Source organism: Leptosomus discolor, chromosome 1 (genome assembly GCF_034619465.1).
Source record: "Leptosomus discolor isolate bLepDis1 chromosome 1, bLepDis1.hap2, whole genome shotgun sequence".
Lineage (NCBI taxonomy): Eukaryota > Metazoa > Chordata > Aves > Leptosomiformes > Leptosomidae > Leptosomus > Leptosomus discolor.
This window is the reverse complement of record NC_141391.1, coordinates 183782869-183799642: the sequence shown is the minus strand read 5'-3', so window position 1 is coordinate 183799642 and position 16774 is coordinate 183782869. Positions and strand designations below refer to the sequence as shown.

The 16774-nt window shown below is 43.3% G+C and overlaps 1 protein-coding gene across 1 annotated transcript in view; it reads right to left on the bottom strand.

The window, feature by feature from the left end:
* LRIG3 (leucine rich repeats and immunoglobulin like domains 3) overlaps positions 1-15468 on the bottom strand; it is a 44821-nt gene extending 29353 nt beyond the window's left edge. The window contains exons 1-3 of the mRNA XM_086472351.1: positions 15257-15468; positions 7854-7925; positions 7490-7564 (exon numbers count right to left, since the gene is read on the bottom strand). Of these exons, the coding sequence (XP_086328477.1) occupies positions 7490-7564; positions 7854-7925; positions 15257-15468 (359 nt within the window). The remainder of the gene's footprint in view (positions 1-7489; positions 7565-7853; positions 7926-15256) is intronic.
* Between the last annotated feature and the right edge of the window lie 1306 nt (positions 15469-16774).

The window sequence follows — 16774 nt, the reverse complement described above, 5'->3', positions numbered from 1 at the left end:
GCATGTGGGTAATAAGAAACATGTTTTTTAAATATTAATTCTAGTTCTACATATACGTTCTGATAAGAACAGTAAAATTTAGTTGAGAAGTCACTACCACCTTCCACTTTCCACAGTACTCAAGGATACAGTGCACTGATTATGTTGGATGGCGTCTACAATTATGTATTTTTACAAGTTCTGCAAGTAAAGTAGCATGGGTTTCTTATTTAAACTGTATATCTTTAAACAAAACCTTAAATAATGTTGCAGCACCTGCAAATCAGTGTCTGTCTTCCTCACAAAGCACTAATCACACTAAAAGTAATCAACATTTTCGGGAAAGTTTTAAAGTGAAACCTCTATGCAAATAGGGCGCGCTGCTGGACCTTAGGCTAACAGACAAAGAAGGACTGGATGGGGATGTGAAAGCTGGGGGCAGCCGTGGCTGCAGTGACCATGAGATGGTGGAGTTTAGGATCCCATCTGGAAGAAGCAGGGCAATAAGCAGGATGACAACCCTGGACTTCAGGAGAGCTAACTTTGGCCTCTCTAAAGACCTACTTGGAAGGTTTCCATGGGTTAGGGCTCTAGAAGGTAGGGGGGGTTCAAGAGAGCTGGTTAGTATTCAAGCAACGCTCCACGCTCAAGATCGGTGCATTCCTATAAGTAAGAAATCAACCAAAGGAGGCAAAGACCTGCATGGATGAGCAAGAAGCTTCTGGAAAAGCTCAACTGAAAGAAGACAGTTTACAGAACGTGGAAAAAGGGACTGGCCACTTGAGAGGAATACAGGAACACTATCAAGAGTATGCAGGGATGCAACGAGGAAGGCTAAGGCACACTTGGAATTAAATCTGGCTAGGGATGTCAAGGACAACAAGGGCTTCTTCAAATACATCAGTAGGAAAAAGATGACTGGGGAAAACATGGGCCCACAGCTGAATGAGGTGGGTACCCTGGTGACCGAGGATACAGAGGAGGCAGAGTTATTGAATGTCTTCTTTGTCTCAGTCTTTACTGCTAAGGCTGGCCCTCAGGAATTCCAGACCCTGGAGGCAGGAAAGTCTGGAGGAACAAAGAATTTCCCTTGGTTGAGGACGATCAGGTTAGAAAACATTTAGGCAAACTGGACACCCACAAATCTATGGGCCCTGATGGGATGCACCCAAGAGTACTGAGGGAGCTGGCAGATGTTATTGCTGAGCCACTCACCATCAACTTCAAAAGGTCACGGTGCATAGGAGAGGTGCTTAGGACTGGAGGAAAGCCAATGTCACTCCAATCTTCAAGAAGGGCAAGGAGGACGACCCAGGAAACTACAGGCCAGTCAGCCTCACGTCCATCCCTGGAAAGGTGATGGAACAACTCATTCTGGATGTCATCTCCAAGCATGTGGAGGAAAAGAAGGTTACCAGGAGCGGTCAACAGGGATTCACCAAGGGGAAATCATGCTTGTCCAACCTGATAGCCTTCTCTGATGGCATGACTGGCTGGGTAGAGAAGGGGACAGCAGTAAATGTCTACCTCGACTTCAGCAAGGCTTTTGACACTGTCTGCCAAAACATCCTCATAGGGAAGCTTAGGAAGTGTGGCATAGATGAGTGGACAGTGAGGAGGATCGAGAACTGGCTGAATGGCAGAGCTCAGAGGGTTGCGGTCAGCAGCACAGAGTCCAGTCGGAGGCCTGTAGCTAATGGGGCTCCCCAGGGGTCAGTACCAGGTCCAGTCTTGTTCAACATATTCATCAATGACCTGGATGAAGGACAGGGTGTACCCTCAGCAAGTTTGGGAAGGTGGGAGGAGTGGCTGATACCCCGGAAGGCTGTGCTGCCATTCAGAGAGACCTGGACAGGCTGGAGAGTGGGGAGGAGAGGAAGATAATGAAGTTCAACAAGGGCAAGGGTAGCGTCCTGCACTTGGGGAGGAATAACTCCATGCACCAGTACAGGCTGGGGGTCGACCTGCTGGACAGTAGTTCTGCAGAGAAGGACCTGGGAGTCCTGGCGGACAGCAAGTTACCCATGAGCCAGCAATGTGCCCTTGTGGCCAAGAAGGCGAATGGTATCCTGGAGTGCATTGAGAAGAGTGTGGCCAGCAGGTCGAGGGAGGTTTTCCTCCCCCTCTACTCTGCCCTGGTGAGGCCACATCTGGAGGACTGTGTCCAGTTCTGGGCTCCCCAGTTCAAGAGAGACATGAAACTACTGGAGAGAGTCCAGCAGAGGGCTACAAACATGATGAGGGGACTGGAGCATCTCTCTTATGAGGAAAGGTGAGACCTGTGGCTCTTTAGCCTGGAGAAGAGAAGACTGAGAGGGCACCTTATCAACACTTACAAATATCTAAAGGGCAGGTGTCAAGAAGATGGGGCCAGGCTCTTTTCAGTGGTGCCCAGTGACAGGACAAGGGGCAACGGGCACAAGATGGAGCACAGGAAGCTCCGCCTCAACATGAGGAAAAGCTTCTTTACGTTAAGGGTGACAGAGCACTGGAACAGGCTGCCCAGGGAGGTTGTGGAGTCTCCTTCTCTGGAGATATTCAAAACCCGCCTGGATGCAATCCTGTGAGACTGCTGTAGGTGAACCTGCCTTAGCCGGGGGGCTGAACTAGACTATCTTCAGAGGTCCATTCCAACCCCTGCCATTCTGTGATTCTGTGAAATGGTAGTTGGTAGTTAAACACCATGCAGGACTTCTATACAAGGCTGTTGTACTTATATTACTTGGTTTCAATCTATTTCTGGATTCAACCTAGGTACAAAACTTTACAGCAATGACAGACCTAAAAGGCAATACTAGTTTTCTTTTCATGTATCAACACCACAGATTCTAGCAGATTTTCAGGATAAATAGGAGAGGCCTGGTACATCTTAGGTAAGGAATGTCATTAGAATAGGAACCAAATTCAGAACTTTGCTTGTTCTCCTGGAATGATGACATTAGTGTTCATTTCTCTACCTGATACAAAAGGGATCCACCTCTCTAGAAACACTGAGAAGTAACTTGTTTATTCTCCCAGAACTGCAGAATTTTCTACCACAATCATTTAATGCAATTCTACATTAATTTAACTGTTTTTACAAGCACTTCAGGAATGCAAGTTAGGAAACATCTACTATATTTTACTTCTGGACATACATAAATACACCTACATCACTGTGTGTGGCACCTGTACATTACATATTCATAGTAATCAGCTGTTAAATTCGGTATTCTTATTCTTCCCAAAAAGCTTATGTTGTACAGCACTTGGGGGGGGCCCCAGCTAGTGCTACTGTGCTGACCGGAGAGCTGGCAATCTCTGGCAAACTTCTCTCTTTCTGCCTTGATAAACTGTCTTCCTGTGTTCTCTCACAGAAGACACAAAGAAAAGGGCTGGGTGGATGAGCAAAAAGAACACCCTGCAATTTCAATTCCAAATAATTGACTTAAATGGTCAAACATGCTGAAAGATGCAATCAGACCTTTGCAAGGTCTATAAGACAGGTATGCCCCAGTCCATTGGCTAGACATTTCAAAAAGAACCTAACTTTAGATATCTAAGTTAGTTTAAAATAGTTATCTAGGTGGGCTTCAGTAGGAAAGTCATCTGAACTATCTTAGGGAAGTCAAATCACTTCAGAGAGCACCTTTTCTTCTCCACTCATCCTGAAGAGAGGATCTACAGTTAGTAACTCATACTTACGATGTCAAACTTTCAAGAATTTAGTGTAGGTAAGATGAATCCTAGTCTTTGTTCTATCCAGAACGTACTTTATCTGTTATTGTCAGACAAGACATCACAGCTGCACAACCTAAGGCCTCCTGACCAGACTTAGCCCAAAAGAGCACCCATTTAGTTCACAGCAGTTTCCAGATTCCCAGGAGGCTCAGCTCTTCTACGCCATGTGACAAGATATATACTCATCACATGAATAAAATCATAAATGCATTTCCAACCGTGTAATGAGAGTGTACCTGCATGTGCTTGTATACTCCTTCACACAGACATGAGGTCTTCCCAGGGTGGGGGGGGGGTGTGTGACTGCTTGATATACAACTCTCCCATGGTGCTCAACTCTCAAGTGGCATCCATAAAAACGAAATGTTGGCATCATTGTTTCATGTTACAGACAGACTGTGACCATGAGACTGGGAACATCTACTGCTCCAGGTATGTTTACTCTGCATAATTCAACAGTATGTAAATATCTAAGCTAGATAAATATCAATTAGATAGCTAGAAATGAGGTAGCTCCAGAAATGGAAACTACACTAACATGATAATCCACCCCTGCTTGTTTATACTGCTCAAACGATTTAGACATATAGTGTTGTATGGAGAGATCTGCACTATTATTCACTGTAGACGCACCAGCCATATAATTTCCTTTGCAGAGCAAGAAAATTCTTGCAGAACAAGTAAAATTCTAAGGCTCCACTGAGTGAGAAGCACTAAGAAGTGAAAAAAAAATTCTTGCAAGAGAGCTTCTATAACAATCAAGATTTTGGCAAGAAAGGAAGGCACCACTTCCACAGCATTCCTTGAAGACTACTTGGAAAAAACAACTGGCTTTTCAAGTGACAGTAACGAACCAATGTATATGTATCTCATAAGAAATGTAATCAAATCAAGTTTCAAAAGACTAGCACCCTCTTTTCTGCTATTATTTGAAAGTCAGAACAAAGACTCAACAGGGAAACAGTGGTTTGTTTTGGAAAGGCTCCACAAGCTGCTTTCATAAAAAAGTTTAAAATCCTGAAGAAAGTCATCAGATGTTTCAAGTACAGTTATTCTTTGAAGAGTAGTTCTAAAAAATCTATTCTAATTGTTCCATATGTGTTCTCTTCGCCTGACTTAAACGTACTAACTCAGTTTGATTCAACCCCTCCAAATAACATCCAACACACAAAAAAAATAAGTGAACATATTTTTCACTTCTAAAAAAATATCATTAGAATGAATATTTGTCCATCTATGATACCACTGTATCACATATTTATGCCAGACAACTGCTGTATGTTTATTCCTCTTTATTTATATTCTTTTCTGTAAAATTATATTTAATATCTTTACATAAGTAACTTCCAACATGTCAGAAATGGAGGCTTAGAGACCTTATCACTCTCTACAACTACCTGAAAGGAGGTTGTAGTGAGGTGCATGTCGGTCTCTTCTTCCAAGTAACAAGCGATAGGACGAGATGAAACAGCCTCAAGTTGCGCCAGGGGAAGTTTTAGATTGGATATTAGGAAAAATTTCTTCACTGAAAGGGTTATCGAGCATTGGAACGGCCTGCCCAAGGAAGTGGCTGAGTCACCATTCCTGGAGGTATTTAAAATACGTGTAGATGTGGCACTTAGGACACGGTTTAGCAGTGGACTTGGCAGTGCTGGGTTAACGGTTGAACTCAATGATCTTAAAGGGTGCCAACTGAAACAATTCTATGATACTATTCTACGTTTTAAAGATAAACCTTTGCAAAAGAAATAGGATGCTTTGTTTTTTGAACAATGCAATACCACTCTAATTTTATGTTCTACGTACACCTGTTTTGACTATTACACACTGACATTCCTAAGTTAATATAAAACCTTTACATCACTTAATGAATTATTTCTACCATATTAATCTCAAGGAATCTCTCTGTGGTCACAGAACAGGTACTAAATCTCAGCTGGAGCACACTTACATTCAGTAATCTCCTGACACCACACAAAAGTAACAGAAATTAGAATGAGACCAAGCTAGTACCCAACCAGACCAGCTTTAACCGCATTGGTAGTATGATAACAGCTCTTAGAAATACTTTTTTCTTTTTTTCTTCCTTTTAAGTGTCAGTATATATAGCGCAGAGCATAGATCTAACAAAGGGTTTTTCCATGTTTGACCACCTGCGTAAATGAACCGAGCTAGTGACCTAAAGATATGGAACAACCCATCCAACAGTGACTGATTTTCATTCGCTCTCTCAAAGGGATATAAAAATCTGCACAGCTGCAGAAGGATGATTTTAAGTTAATCTAAACTAGTTAAGTTTTCATAGGAAGGACTAGAGGAGATGCTAAGACAAATTCTCAGCTTTGTATTCATCAGAAGTAAGGCAGTAGGATATAAACCACTTTATTATGTGACTATTTCCAACCTTGTGGTAAAAAGAAAGACAGTAAGGTGGTAAAGAAAAAAATAATAAAATATATATATATATTCACTAGACCAATTAGATGCTTAAACTACAGAATGCTATGCAGTATAAAAATAATGTCAACACTAATGCAAAACAGAGGATATACTTAGATTCAACAGTTATTTCTCAGACACCACACGCTTTTTCTTTCATTCTTTTCTGATTCTGATCTGTTAGAAATGACATCGGTATCAAATGTCACTTAGTTCTTATTCAAACAGAGCAGTCCAGACACAGCGGCTGCACCAGCTGACTTAGCTGACCTGGGCCTAGAGTAAAAACAAACCCCTATAAATCACCAGATGTAAGCAATTGAACAGTGATCAATTTAATTAACTGAACAGCTTTCCAAAGTTTACTGTATTGTTTTAACCCTTCAGGCTTCTTCAAGAAAGGTAACTTGCAATTTATATTCAAGGGCAGGATTCGGCCAAAGGGCTACATATTACCAGCTTTAGGCACTTCAGATTCCAATTGATAAAACGCAAATCCCACACATGAAAAACGTGTCCTTTCTTTTTTCCAATTAATAATATGACAGTAACTATTTTTGTTAGCAGTTCCTTCAACATTTTAGAGAATTCAGATCACAGGGGAAAAAACCCAAACTGATTTCAAATTAAAACTTCAGGAATAAAATTTCCTTTAAAATCAACTGGTTTCGTTATGGGCCCTATATGCCTCTTACAACTTTATATTCGTACTACAGATGCCACATCAAATAACCTACTCATTTCTTTCAAACCAAACAATGAACATAGGCTTAATTGTGTGTCACAATTACACGTATTAACTGCAGCTGTAAAAAAAAAAAAAAACATGCCACACATTAAAATGTCTTTTTGAGATTATTTTAAAGACATCAGCAAAATATCTTCTAACCTAGATAACTGTCCTGAAGCTGCGTCTCAGGGGGATTTCCCCATGTTGCCCACTGAAGTTAATGGAATTCTTCCATGATTTAACACAAGAGGGATTTCAGCCAAGATGCATAATGATACAGTTCTGAAGTCTTGTGCTAAAGTCCGCATTGTACAAGTTTGTATAACATTTACTAATGTTTGTACAGTGCCTAGCACAACAGGGCTGAGGCTTCTGGGCACTACCACAACATAAATTAATTCTAATGCAGTCATTGTATCTGAAGGAAGCATAAAAACTACAAGGATTAAGCTCAATTATATACATTTTAAACTACCTGCTAAATAATATGACATAATCAACTTCCTAACCACAAGCTGCTCTATTTCCAATTATTTTACTTTAATCTCTGTAATGCACATATTTCCACGAACCCTGTAGAGTTAGTTCCACTAACTAGGGACAAGAGTAATTTCTACTTACAAAGACAGAAGAGTTATATTTGCAGAGACTGGTCCCAGATCTGGAATGATCTCCAGTTCATTGTTGTTCAACTTCCTATTAACATTAGAAAAGGGAGAGTCAGCTTTGATATTAATCTCAAGTACATGCATGGTACTTGCTAAATTACTGAACAGTGTCACCCCCAAACTAAAAAATAATTCCAGTTTCACTTAAGGTAAAATATCAAAACAGCAAACATCTTTGTTGTTCAACCAATCATTCCTAGAGAAATAGCTATATAATTAGCAAATACAAACACTGATTGTTGGGGTTTTTTTCCAGTTGGGGTTTTTTTGGTTTGTTTTTTTTTTTTCTTTTTATTAATTAAGACAAATTAACTTACACTTCCTGAAGACTATGAAGGTGATCCAAGAGACTGGTCTTGAGTGAAGATAATTTGTTGTGGCTTAAGTCCCTATGAAGTTACAAAAATAAACAGCCTGTCAGTTTTGCCATAAAATATTGGGTAAAGCAATACAATTTCAATCCAAATTACATTATCATTAGTTTCCAAGTACATAAAAAGTTTTTTTTTATATTAGTAAAATTAGAATAGAAATTCGTTTGAGTACACAAAGTATAAATAAGTATAAATACCTTGCTTAATGCTAGCAGCATCAAGGAATTTCCTATACCTCTGAACAATTTAGAACTGTTCATTGGGATGTGTGTAAGACCCGTGAAAAACATCTTTAAGACTTCGACTCGTATACACCAACAACCGCTCTCCCCCATCCCTTTACAACAAAAGATCCGGCTAAAGCAACCTCTTGTTACAAGGAAGATTCATAAACCAACGCTCATTGCAGTCTCATTCCTTCAGTCAACCATAATATTCATACCATTTACTCTTCTCAGGTACTTCTCTAAAGCAATGCACAGATCATAACTACACAAAAGAGGACTGTCCATAAATCTCAATTCTATTTTCATGCTTCCACACAATTCAGGACTACATTCCTACATAACTAAATTTAATGGGGATCTCAAACAAGCAATATGAGAAAATAGACATAGAAAGGCCTAATTCTGAGTTTTAAGATGTCTGTATGATAGTCACCTTAATACCGCACTTAATCACACTTGAAGTAGCTCTTAGTGGCCCTTAGCTTGTGCCACTCTGTACTGAAGATCCCAAAAATACATTGATGCAGTTTATAAGAAATCTTGTTAGCATCTTTGCTGTGTTTGCTACAAAACAAGCCAGGGTACTAAGAATGCAACACATTTTCTTGACCACTGTCAAAAAATTCTTTTCCCTAGAGACATCATGCATCTTTACCATATGTCCTCTCGAACGTTTGACAACACTACAAAGTAGTCCTAAGAAACTTTTGCTGTAGCCTCACAAGTACTGGAAACATCACAGAAATAAAAGAATGACCATACAGTAGAAGGCAGAGAAGCTAATTACAGAAACTTAAACTCACACGTCTGTAGAGATCTGCAGAAGTGGTACAGATTCACAACTGATCTTGTAACCAAGGCTAACCCTGCTGAAGACCTTCCCCCCTTCACGCATCCACCACAACACACCTTCCTGCTCCCATACTACAGCCTGTCACTACCTCACCTGCACCAATTCAGCCATCCATGAAGCACTTGCTGGATGTTCTGCATTTATCCAAGCCAGCACACAAAATCTGCGCTATTTTTAAGCAGTTCTTACACTTTCTCCAGTGAGAGTTTGCAATGCAGACACATAAAGAACTGCATCAGCACGCTTCAGCAGTGAGCTGCTGTAGCATCAAGTACAAGCAAAGAAATTTCTCACACTTCATGACATTTTTCTCACTGCTAATTAAGCACTGAACAGTCATCCAATATGCCTGGAGTCCTCATCAAGCCACATGGGCATGAAGTGTATTTGAAGCTGAATCTATGAGGAAACTCTGGGATTCCTTATTTTTTCTGGATAATATGAGTCAGTACAGTCACCTATACTGAGCATGCCAAACACAGGCCTGACTGCCATGGATGGGTCTACTCTCCATCTATGGTTCTGGAAGTGAAGAAACCTTATGATCAGCATATCCTTGCTGCACACAGACCAGAACTGGCTTATAACGAGCCCGGTTCAGGATCTGTACTAGGTGTTCTACTCTGTGACTAAGCCCTGAACAACTGCGGATCCAGAGAACTCCACTTTCTCTGCACCCACCATTGCATATCCTCAGACACAGGTGTAATGCTGCCACCCAGCCAGGCACGGAGGTTTCTTCAACAGCACATGGGGACAGTAAAACCATGGTTTAGAATCCCCCAACTGTTTGGTGCTTTATGCATTACTCCTGCAATTCCATCGTCCGCTCTGTCCTCCTTTGGAGCCAGCAGGTAAAAAAAAAAAAAAAAAACAAACAAACAAAACCAAAACCAAACCAAAAAAACACACATTAGAAATACTCCCAGGCAGGTACAAGCATGACAAGGGGTACCTCCAATACTCGATTACAAAGAATGCTCTGAGCCAGCCACTTGGATCAGGCCCAGCAAGCTGCAGAGCTGTGGCACCGGCACCTGGCTCACGGCCACGGGCAGGGAGGAGATACACACAACGTTTCCCAAGCTAGGGCTGCACAGGAGTGTGCACAGGGCAGACCCACAGGTGCAAAAGGCATTTTCCAGCTCAAAAAAGAGGGCTGAGGGCTGGGGGGAGCCACCTAGGGAAGGGGAACACCCTCCACCACATTCAGGTGGCTGCAGAGGGGACGTTTACTGAGACTCAGGTCTGGACTCAAGTACCTAATATATAGCCATGCCTTCTTCCAGGTGTCTAAACTCCTACAGATTTTCCTCTTAGATGGAAAACCAATACAGTGTTAACATTTCCAAAAACCCACAAATGTTAGTTTCATCATTATGATTTTGAGCTCTCCTGTAAATGAGGTTAACCACACTTGAGTTAGAGGACTGCATCTTTCACTGCTTAAAAACCCAGTGCAAACATTCGTCTGGCCATAGCCTGGAGAAAAATCCCTTTGTTTAACATCTGAAGACATTAGCTGCATAGATTTGAAATTCTCATACTGCATTCTTAAATGTAAATACTGAAAAAATACGCTGTTACAAAGATCTAGACAGGAATCTAACGTGCTCCTTTAAAGCAGACAGAGTAGAGACAATTTTTACCCTTAAACTTAATTCAATATTTGGCTTTAGTCTGTAGGGATTATAAGAACTATGCAAATAAACAGCCAAAATTCAGTGAAGTTATGGCTGTTAGTGCCTAGTATGTTACTGTTCTTAATACCTCAGACAAGACTTAGGAATCAGTAATTATTTCAACAAAGAGTTTTCAACATTAGTGCTAAAAACCTGCATTTCTTCATTTCATCTAAAAACCCTGCGAAAGGTTTATTTAAAACATGTTTGCCTAAAGGACCTACCAGACAGTAACAGACGTGAGTAGATTTGTTCTGCTGGAGTTATAACATGTTAAAAAAAAAAAAAAATCTGGCAGAGTCCTTAAACTATAAAAATCCTGCAATTACAACCACTGCTGTGCATGATCACCACACTGGAGCCAGACACTTTCACTCATAGCTCAAGCTCACATCCATCTGGAGTCTATCAAAGCAACCGTGAGCGTAACAACTTACACTAGGTTTCAAACTATTTTTTGGTGTTTGTTTTTTAACACTGAAAATACCCTCAGATTTTCCACATAGCACCTACTTTAAAAAAATACACATACACATACAAATTCCACCTTCCTGGTTTACTTACAGCAGGTTGTCAAACACAAGTTGCAAAAAACCCAAAGGAAAACAACAAAAAAACCCTGACCCAGACAATACTGAATTGCCTGTTTCACACAGTTGTATACATGCTTTTCTATCAACTGTTGGATAAAATATAAATCATAAATATGTTATTAAACATTATTTCAGTACTACTGGCATGAGAAACTTCAGGGAAAAAAAAAGCCTTGCAAGTTACATTTTTAAGTTAAAACACAGTGGTTGGAAGTGAACCAAGAGTTAAAACCTTTGTCTTTTGCTAACACTCTTAAGTGAAGCTTAAGCCTGCAGAAGTTTCTGAAACTTACAAGCCCTGTATCCGAGGCATTTTTTTAAATATAAAAATCTATCATCCCTGTCACAAAGCGACAAGTACATTTCAGTCCAACGCCTTTCTCAACATATCTTAAAAAATCAGTATTCTTCCTTCACAGAAACAGAACTGACAACATTAAAACACTAAGATTATTACTATGCATTTTCCATTTCTTCAATTTTCCTTTTCTGTTAAAACCACATTACAAGTGGGGAGAAAATCTCCTCTGTGATAATTTTGCTACTAGAATTTCCAAAGCCATGAAAGATGTAACAGTGAATGCACCCAAATACTTCAGGAACCAGATTTATATTAAGAAATTATTTATAACAATAAAAAGTATATATACCTGTTCTTCATCTCAAATTTCTAATAAAAGTGATTGAACATTTAACTAGAATTGCCTCCACTTGAAAAAGCATGCCATAGTTTTTTGAGGCCCTTTAAGAACACATTTTATGAAAGAAAGTATTTTCTATATTCCATTGCATCTGTATGACCATCTTTTGTAACTCACAAGTCTCTATGTTAGAAAGCTGAAATGTAATTCTGAACATCAATGTTTGTGTGATAAAAAACTGAAAGGAAGGCCTAATGCATAAAGGGAGAGGGTGAGAGTTTCTTCACACATTTTATAAATATAACTTTCAGACTCTAACTTAATTCACAATACTTAGTCACAATTATCATCTTCTTCCTTAGAGAACTCAGAAACCTGAGCCCCAAGTCAAATTTTAAAATGCAAATCCAGCAACAGCTTCTTAATCAGTCCCACTGGGGCCTATAGAGCTGCTAATTCAGCAGAAATCAGGAGAGCTGAAAAACAAAAAGCCAGGCTGTAGCTGTTTTAAGACACTGATCCAAAGTGACTCATAAATCAGCTTGCTATGTTCAAGTTTTAGTCTGGAAAATATTGGAAACCAGCTGTGAAAACCATACAGCCCTTTTTTCTGGCAATGCTGGTAGAAAACTAGAGGATTTATAAAATGTAAATACTAAAGATGTAATACAAACACAAGTGAAAACCATCTTTCAGACTTTCCCTCCTGCCCCACCAACAGCTTTAGCATTCCTCGGTGAACCTGGCGAGGGCTACAGCAGTGCCACCACGACTTGGCACTCACGGAGGACACTGGCCAACACTCAACACCCTTCCTCCTACCCTCCACCTCCGGCTCTGCTACACCAGCTCTAACAAAACCACATTCTTGCAATCTCGAGACACACATCCTGGAAGTAAATGGAAATCTAACTTCAAAACTATTTATACACAAAGCCATTACAAACGTTTATCAGTTTTCAGTGGACTGTTATCTTCCACAATATCTCCAGGGTTACAGAAGATGGTATTTTTGGCTAAAATCACAGTAAAGCTGGCAATTACAACCTGATTACACCCTAGTGTGAGCAGCAGCTTCACACTTGCCACCAAAAGGAAGGAGACATAGCTCAATACTCAGGCTTCTTTTTAAATTATTATTATTGTTTTTCTCCTTATCCACTCTGAGGTCATACAGCCTTTCCACATTAGACACTTTCATTTTATTTCACCGAGGGATTTGAATACAAAAGGCATGGAAGAGTGAAATGAAGCTTAAAAAAACCCAACTTCGTCTGACCTGCTCTCCATCTGGGTGAACCTAACACAGGCCTAGACCTTCTCAGGCACAAGAGCTTTCACTGTCCTGCTTGGGAGATCTTGCCTGCGTATGTTGAGAATATGGTTAAGAGTTGTTGTTTTCTAAAGAGGGCTGGGAAGCCTACAATTAAAACTACTAGCCTTTGGCTATACCCGCTATGGACTTCCATGTGAAACACAGTAAACATATACCAATAAAATTCATAAACAGTCTTTTACAATTTGTAAGTACACAGTTTGTTGCAACAATAATACAAGCTAGTCAAACCTTTTTTGTGTACGTAAAACTGAAATGCATTATAATCTTACACATTGCACAACCCCAGCTCCAAGTACTGGGGTAGCTGGGGGTAACAGACAAACACCACACTCTTCCTCATTCTCTTATTAAGAAGAGGGCAAGGAAGAAAGAGCAGGGTACTTCTAAGGCATTTGACACAAACAAAAGAAATATTTACACAAAAGCGGCCTGACCACATGGTTTGGTGACACCTACAAAGATGTACTCCTGTGAGTTTAAGAGCGAGTGACACAGCTGTCCAATGAGTAATCACAGCAGGGTTTCTCACAACAGACCAAAGCTTATTTATACAAGTGGAACTTATTTTCTCACACTTTTAAAGGAATGTGAACTTACATAAGGACAATTTACACTACCAAGGGAATTCTAATTAGAAAAACCTCCCTTGTGCTAACAAAAAAGCCCCACAATGTGTTTTATTGTCTCTCAGTAACACAAATTGAAAAGACGAATTTGGATTACTGCTAAAGCAAAATACTTTTCTAAGCAACTCTAAAAATGAAAGTTCTGTGTTTTTTCTCCTTCCTTCTTTCTTTAGCATGCTGTCACACCTAAATTTTAACTTAACATTGCTGAAGTAAGCTAAGATAGGAAACTAAGCTATGAAGCTTAGCTTAGTATCAAAAAAGCCTTGGGTCTTGTCAGAAAACTTATGTTAGCATACTCAAATAGTTCAAAAGAACAAGAGGGATGAAATTTAATAGGAAGCAATACCAGTTGTTGAATGTAAAGCAGATCCGGTATTTGATTCGTATGCTTCAATCACATAAGCCAAAAGAAAAAAAAAAAAAAAAAAAAAGTTTCTTTCCCCTCACACTTTCCTATACCACTCCTGGAAATACTCAACTCCCAGAGCCGTTCCTATGTTAAGTTCCATATGGTGTCAATACAGCCATCCACATTTCATGAGTAAAGCAGCATGACCTCCAGACGAGGCAATTGAACAGAATTAGCCACAACTAATTGAAAGTCTTCCTGTTTACTTTAAAGTCCTTATCTCAATCTGCTTTGGAAATGTAATAGAAAATTAATACGACTAATATAGAAGAATTTTGAGTGACAAGAGATCAAAACCAAATGTGAAGTCCCTCAGTTATTTTCAGGCTTTTAGAATGCTCCTATGATTTATGCTTTCTCCGTAAAAAGTTTGTCACTGAAAGTAAATTTTCTGCAAGTGGCATTTCAGTGTGCGGTACTGCGGCAGCAGGTAACCCGTGCCGCCGCACCGAGTGGGGCAAGCTCCAGAGGTGGCAAAATCGTTAAAGCCGAAACTACCGCGGAATGAAGATGAAGAACCGCACGAATAAAACCGAGACCAGTTTTCCCAACGCACAAATCAACATTAACTTGATGATTATTGCACGTTTCCTAAGAAAGTCATCAGAACTTTTTTTCCTCCCCCTCTCAAAACACCCAGCAGCGCTCCCGGGCCCGATTTCAGCCTGGGCGCTTATCGCCCCCACCGCCGGGGCAGCAGCCCACTCGAGGGACGCTGTCCCGCTGCGGCCGCCGCCGCCCCCGCTGACAGGCTCGGCCGCCGGCCCCCGGCGCTGCCCCCGCCCGCCCCGCGCACCTCGCTACGGCACCTCCCGCCCCGCCGCCGCGAAGCCCGCGCTTCCCTCCCCACAGCCCGCCCGCGGACGGCACCGCGGCCTTCGCCGGACACCTCGGCCCTCAGGGGCAGAAGATGGCGGACGGGCGCGGGCCGGCACCCCCAGCCCCCCGCGGTGCCCGCCGCCCCGATACTCACAGCTGCACCGCCCCCCGCGGCAGCCGCTCGGGCAGCCGGCTCAGCTCCAGGCGGCTGCAGGCGACGAGGTGCCCGGCGCAGCGGCAGGGCGCGGGACAGCGGGCGGCGGCGCGGGCCCCCAACACCAGCAGCAGCAGCAGCGGCAGCAGCAGCGGCGGCGGCGGCGGCAGCGCCAGGAGGGCGGCGGGCGCCGCGCGGGGCCGGCGGGGCATGGCGGGCTCGGAGCCGCTGCCCGCTCTCCCGTCCTTGGCGTTCCCTCACTGACAGACCCGGCGCGGCGCGACCTCCCGCCTCTCAGCGCGGGTGGCGGCTCCCGCTCATACCCCGGAGCTGCCGCCAAGGGGGGAAAGCGGTGGGAGGGGGCGGGGGGGGGGGGGGGGGGGTGTAGGAAAAAAGTAAAGGGAGAAAGCAGGAGTTGGGGGGCGGAGGGGGGGACCGCTGCGCCGCCGGCCGCCAGCCACTCCGCAAACTTTCCGCCGCCTCGGCCCGCCTCCCCGCGGCCGGGGGAGCCCCGAGAGCGGCCCGCCCCGCCGCAGCCCCCTCCCCCTGCCATGTGACAGCCGCAGCCCCCGCCCGCCCCGCCGCGGCCGGGGGTGGCCGGCCTGGCCCCGCGGGGCTGGCGGGTGTAGGCTGGCGGGCAGGGCCGCGGGTGGGCTGGCGTCGCGCCCCGCTGCTGCCCGGCTGCGGCGGCAGCACCCCGGGCCCGCTGCCCGCTCCGGGGCGCAGCCGACGGCCGGCCTCGCAGCACGGCGGGCGCACGTGTGGGCCCTTGCTGCCTTCCCTCGCCTCTCCGGGGGCAGGCGGGAGCGGGCAGCGGGCCCTGGGTGCCCTGAGAGTCGCCTGCCGGCTGCGGGCCGAGGCGTGAGGGCGGCAAGGCCCTGCCCGTGCGGGGCTTCCCTTCACCGGCGCACCGGTTAGCACGAGTCGGGGCAATCCAGAAACTGTTCCAGAGGCCCCAACAGGTTCCCAGCCAAGCCTGGGGTCACTGGCATGTAAAAGGTGAGGTGAGGTTAACTCCTGCCTTCCGGGTCTTGCGCGGCTAGTCCAGACACCGTAATTAAGCCCATTATGTTCCCCACAGGATCCCAGCTCCAGAGGTTCAGGGAAGTGGGCAGGGTGTGCAGATTCCACATCTCTGAGGTAATCTATGTAATTTAAGTAAATACCTATTGTTCAAGTTCCATATGTAAGCCCGGACCCTGCGATGGATTCAATTACTTTAGGCTTTACACACCCCTTCTTGGCAGCAGCAGACATCAGGCTGCTCATGGACACTGCTTTCTCTCACACCTTTGTACATTTCACCTGAATATCGTAGACAGACACTGAGAACTTGGAGCCCCTGGTATCAAGATTTGTAAGGCTGAAACTTTGTCCCTGTTTTTATTGTTCCCATGTGTATCTCAGGACACAACTTAACTTAAAGAAACAAAACTATGTTTCAGTCAGGAATCAAGAATTTGGAAGCCAAGCGGACAAGTCCTGAGTAACTACAACTCATGTGCCACTGTCGACTGC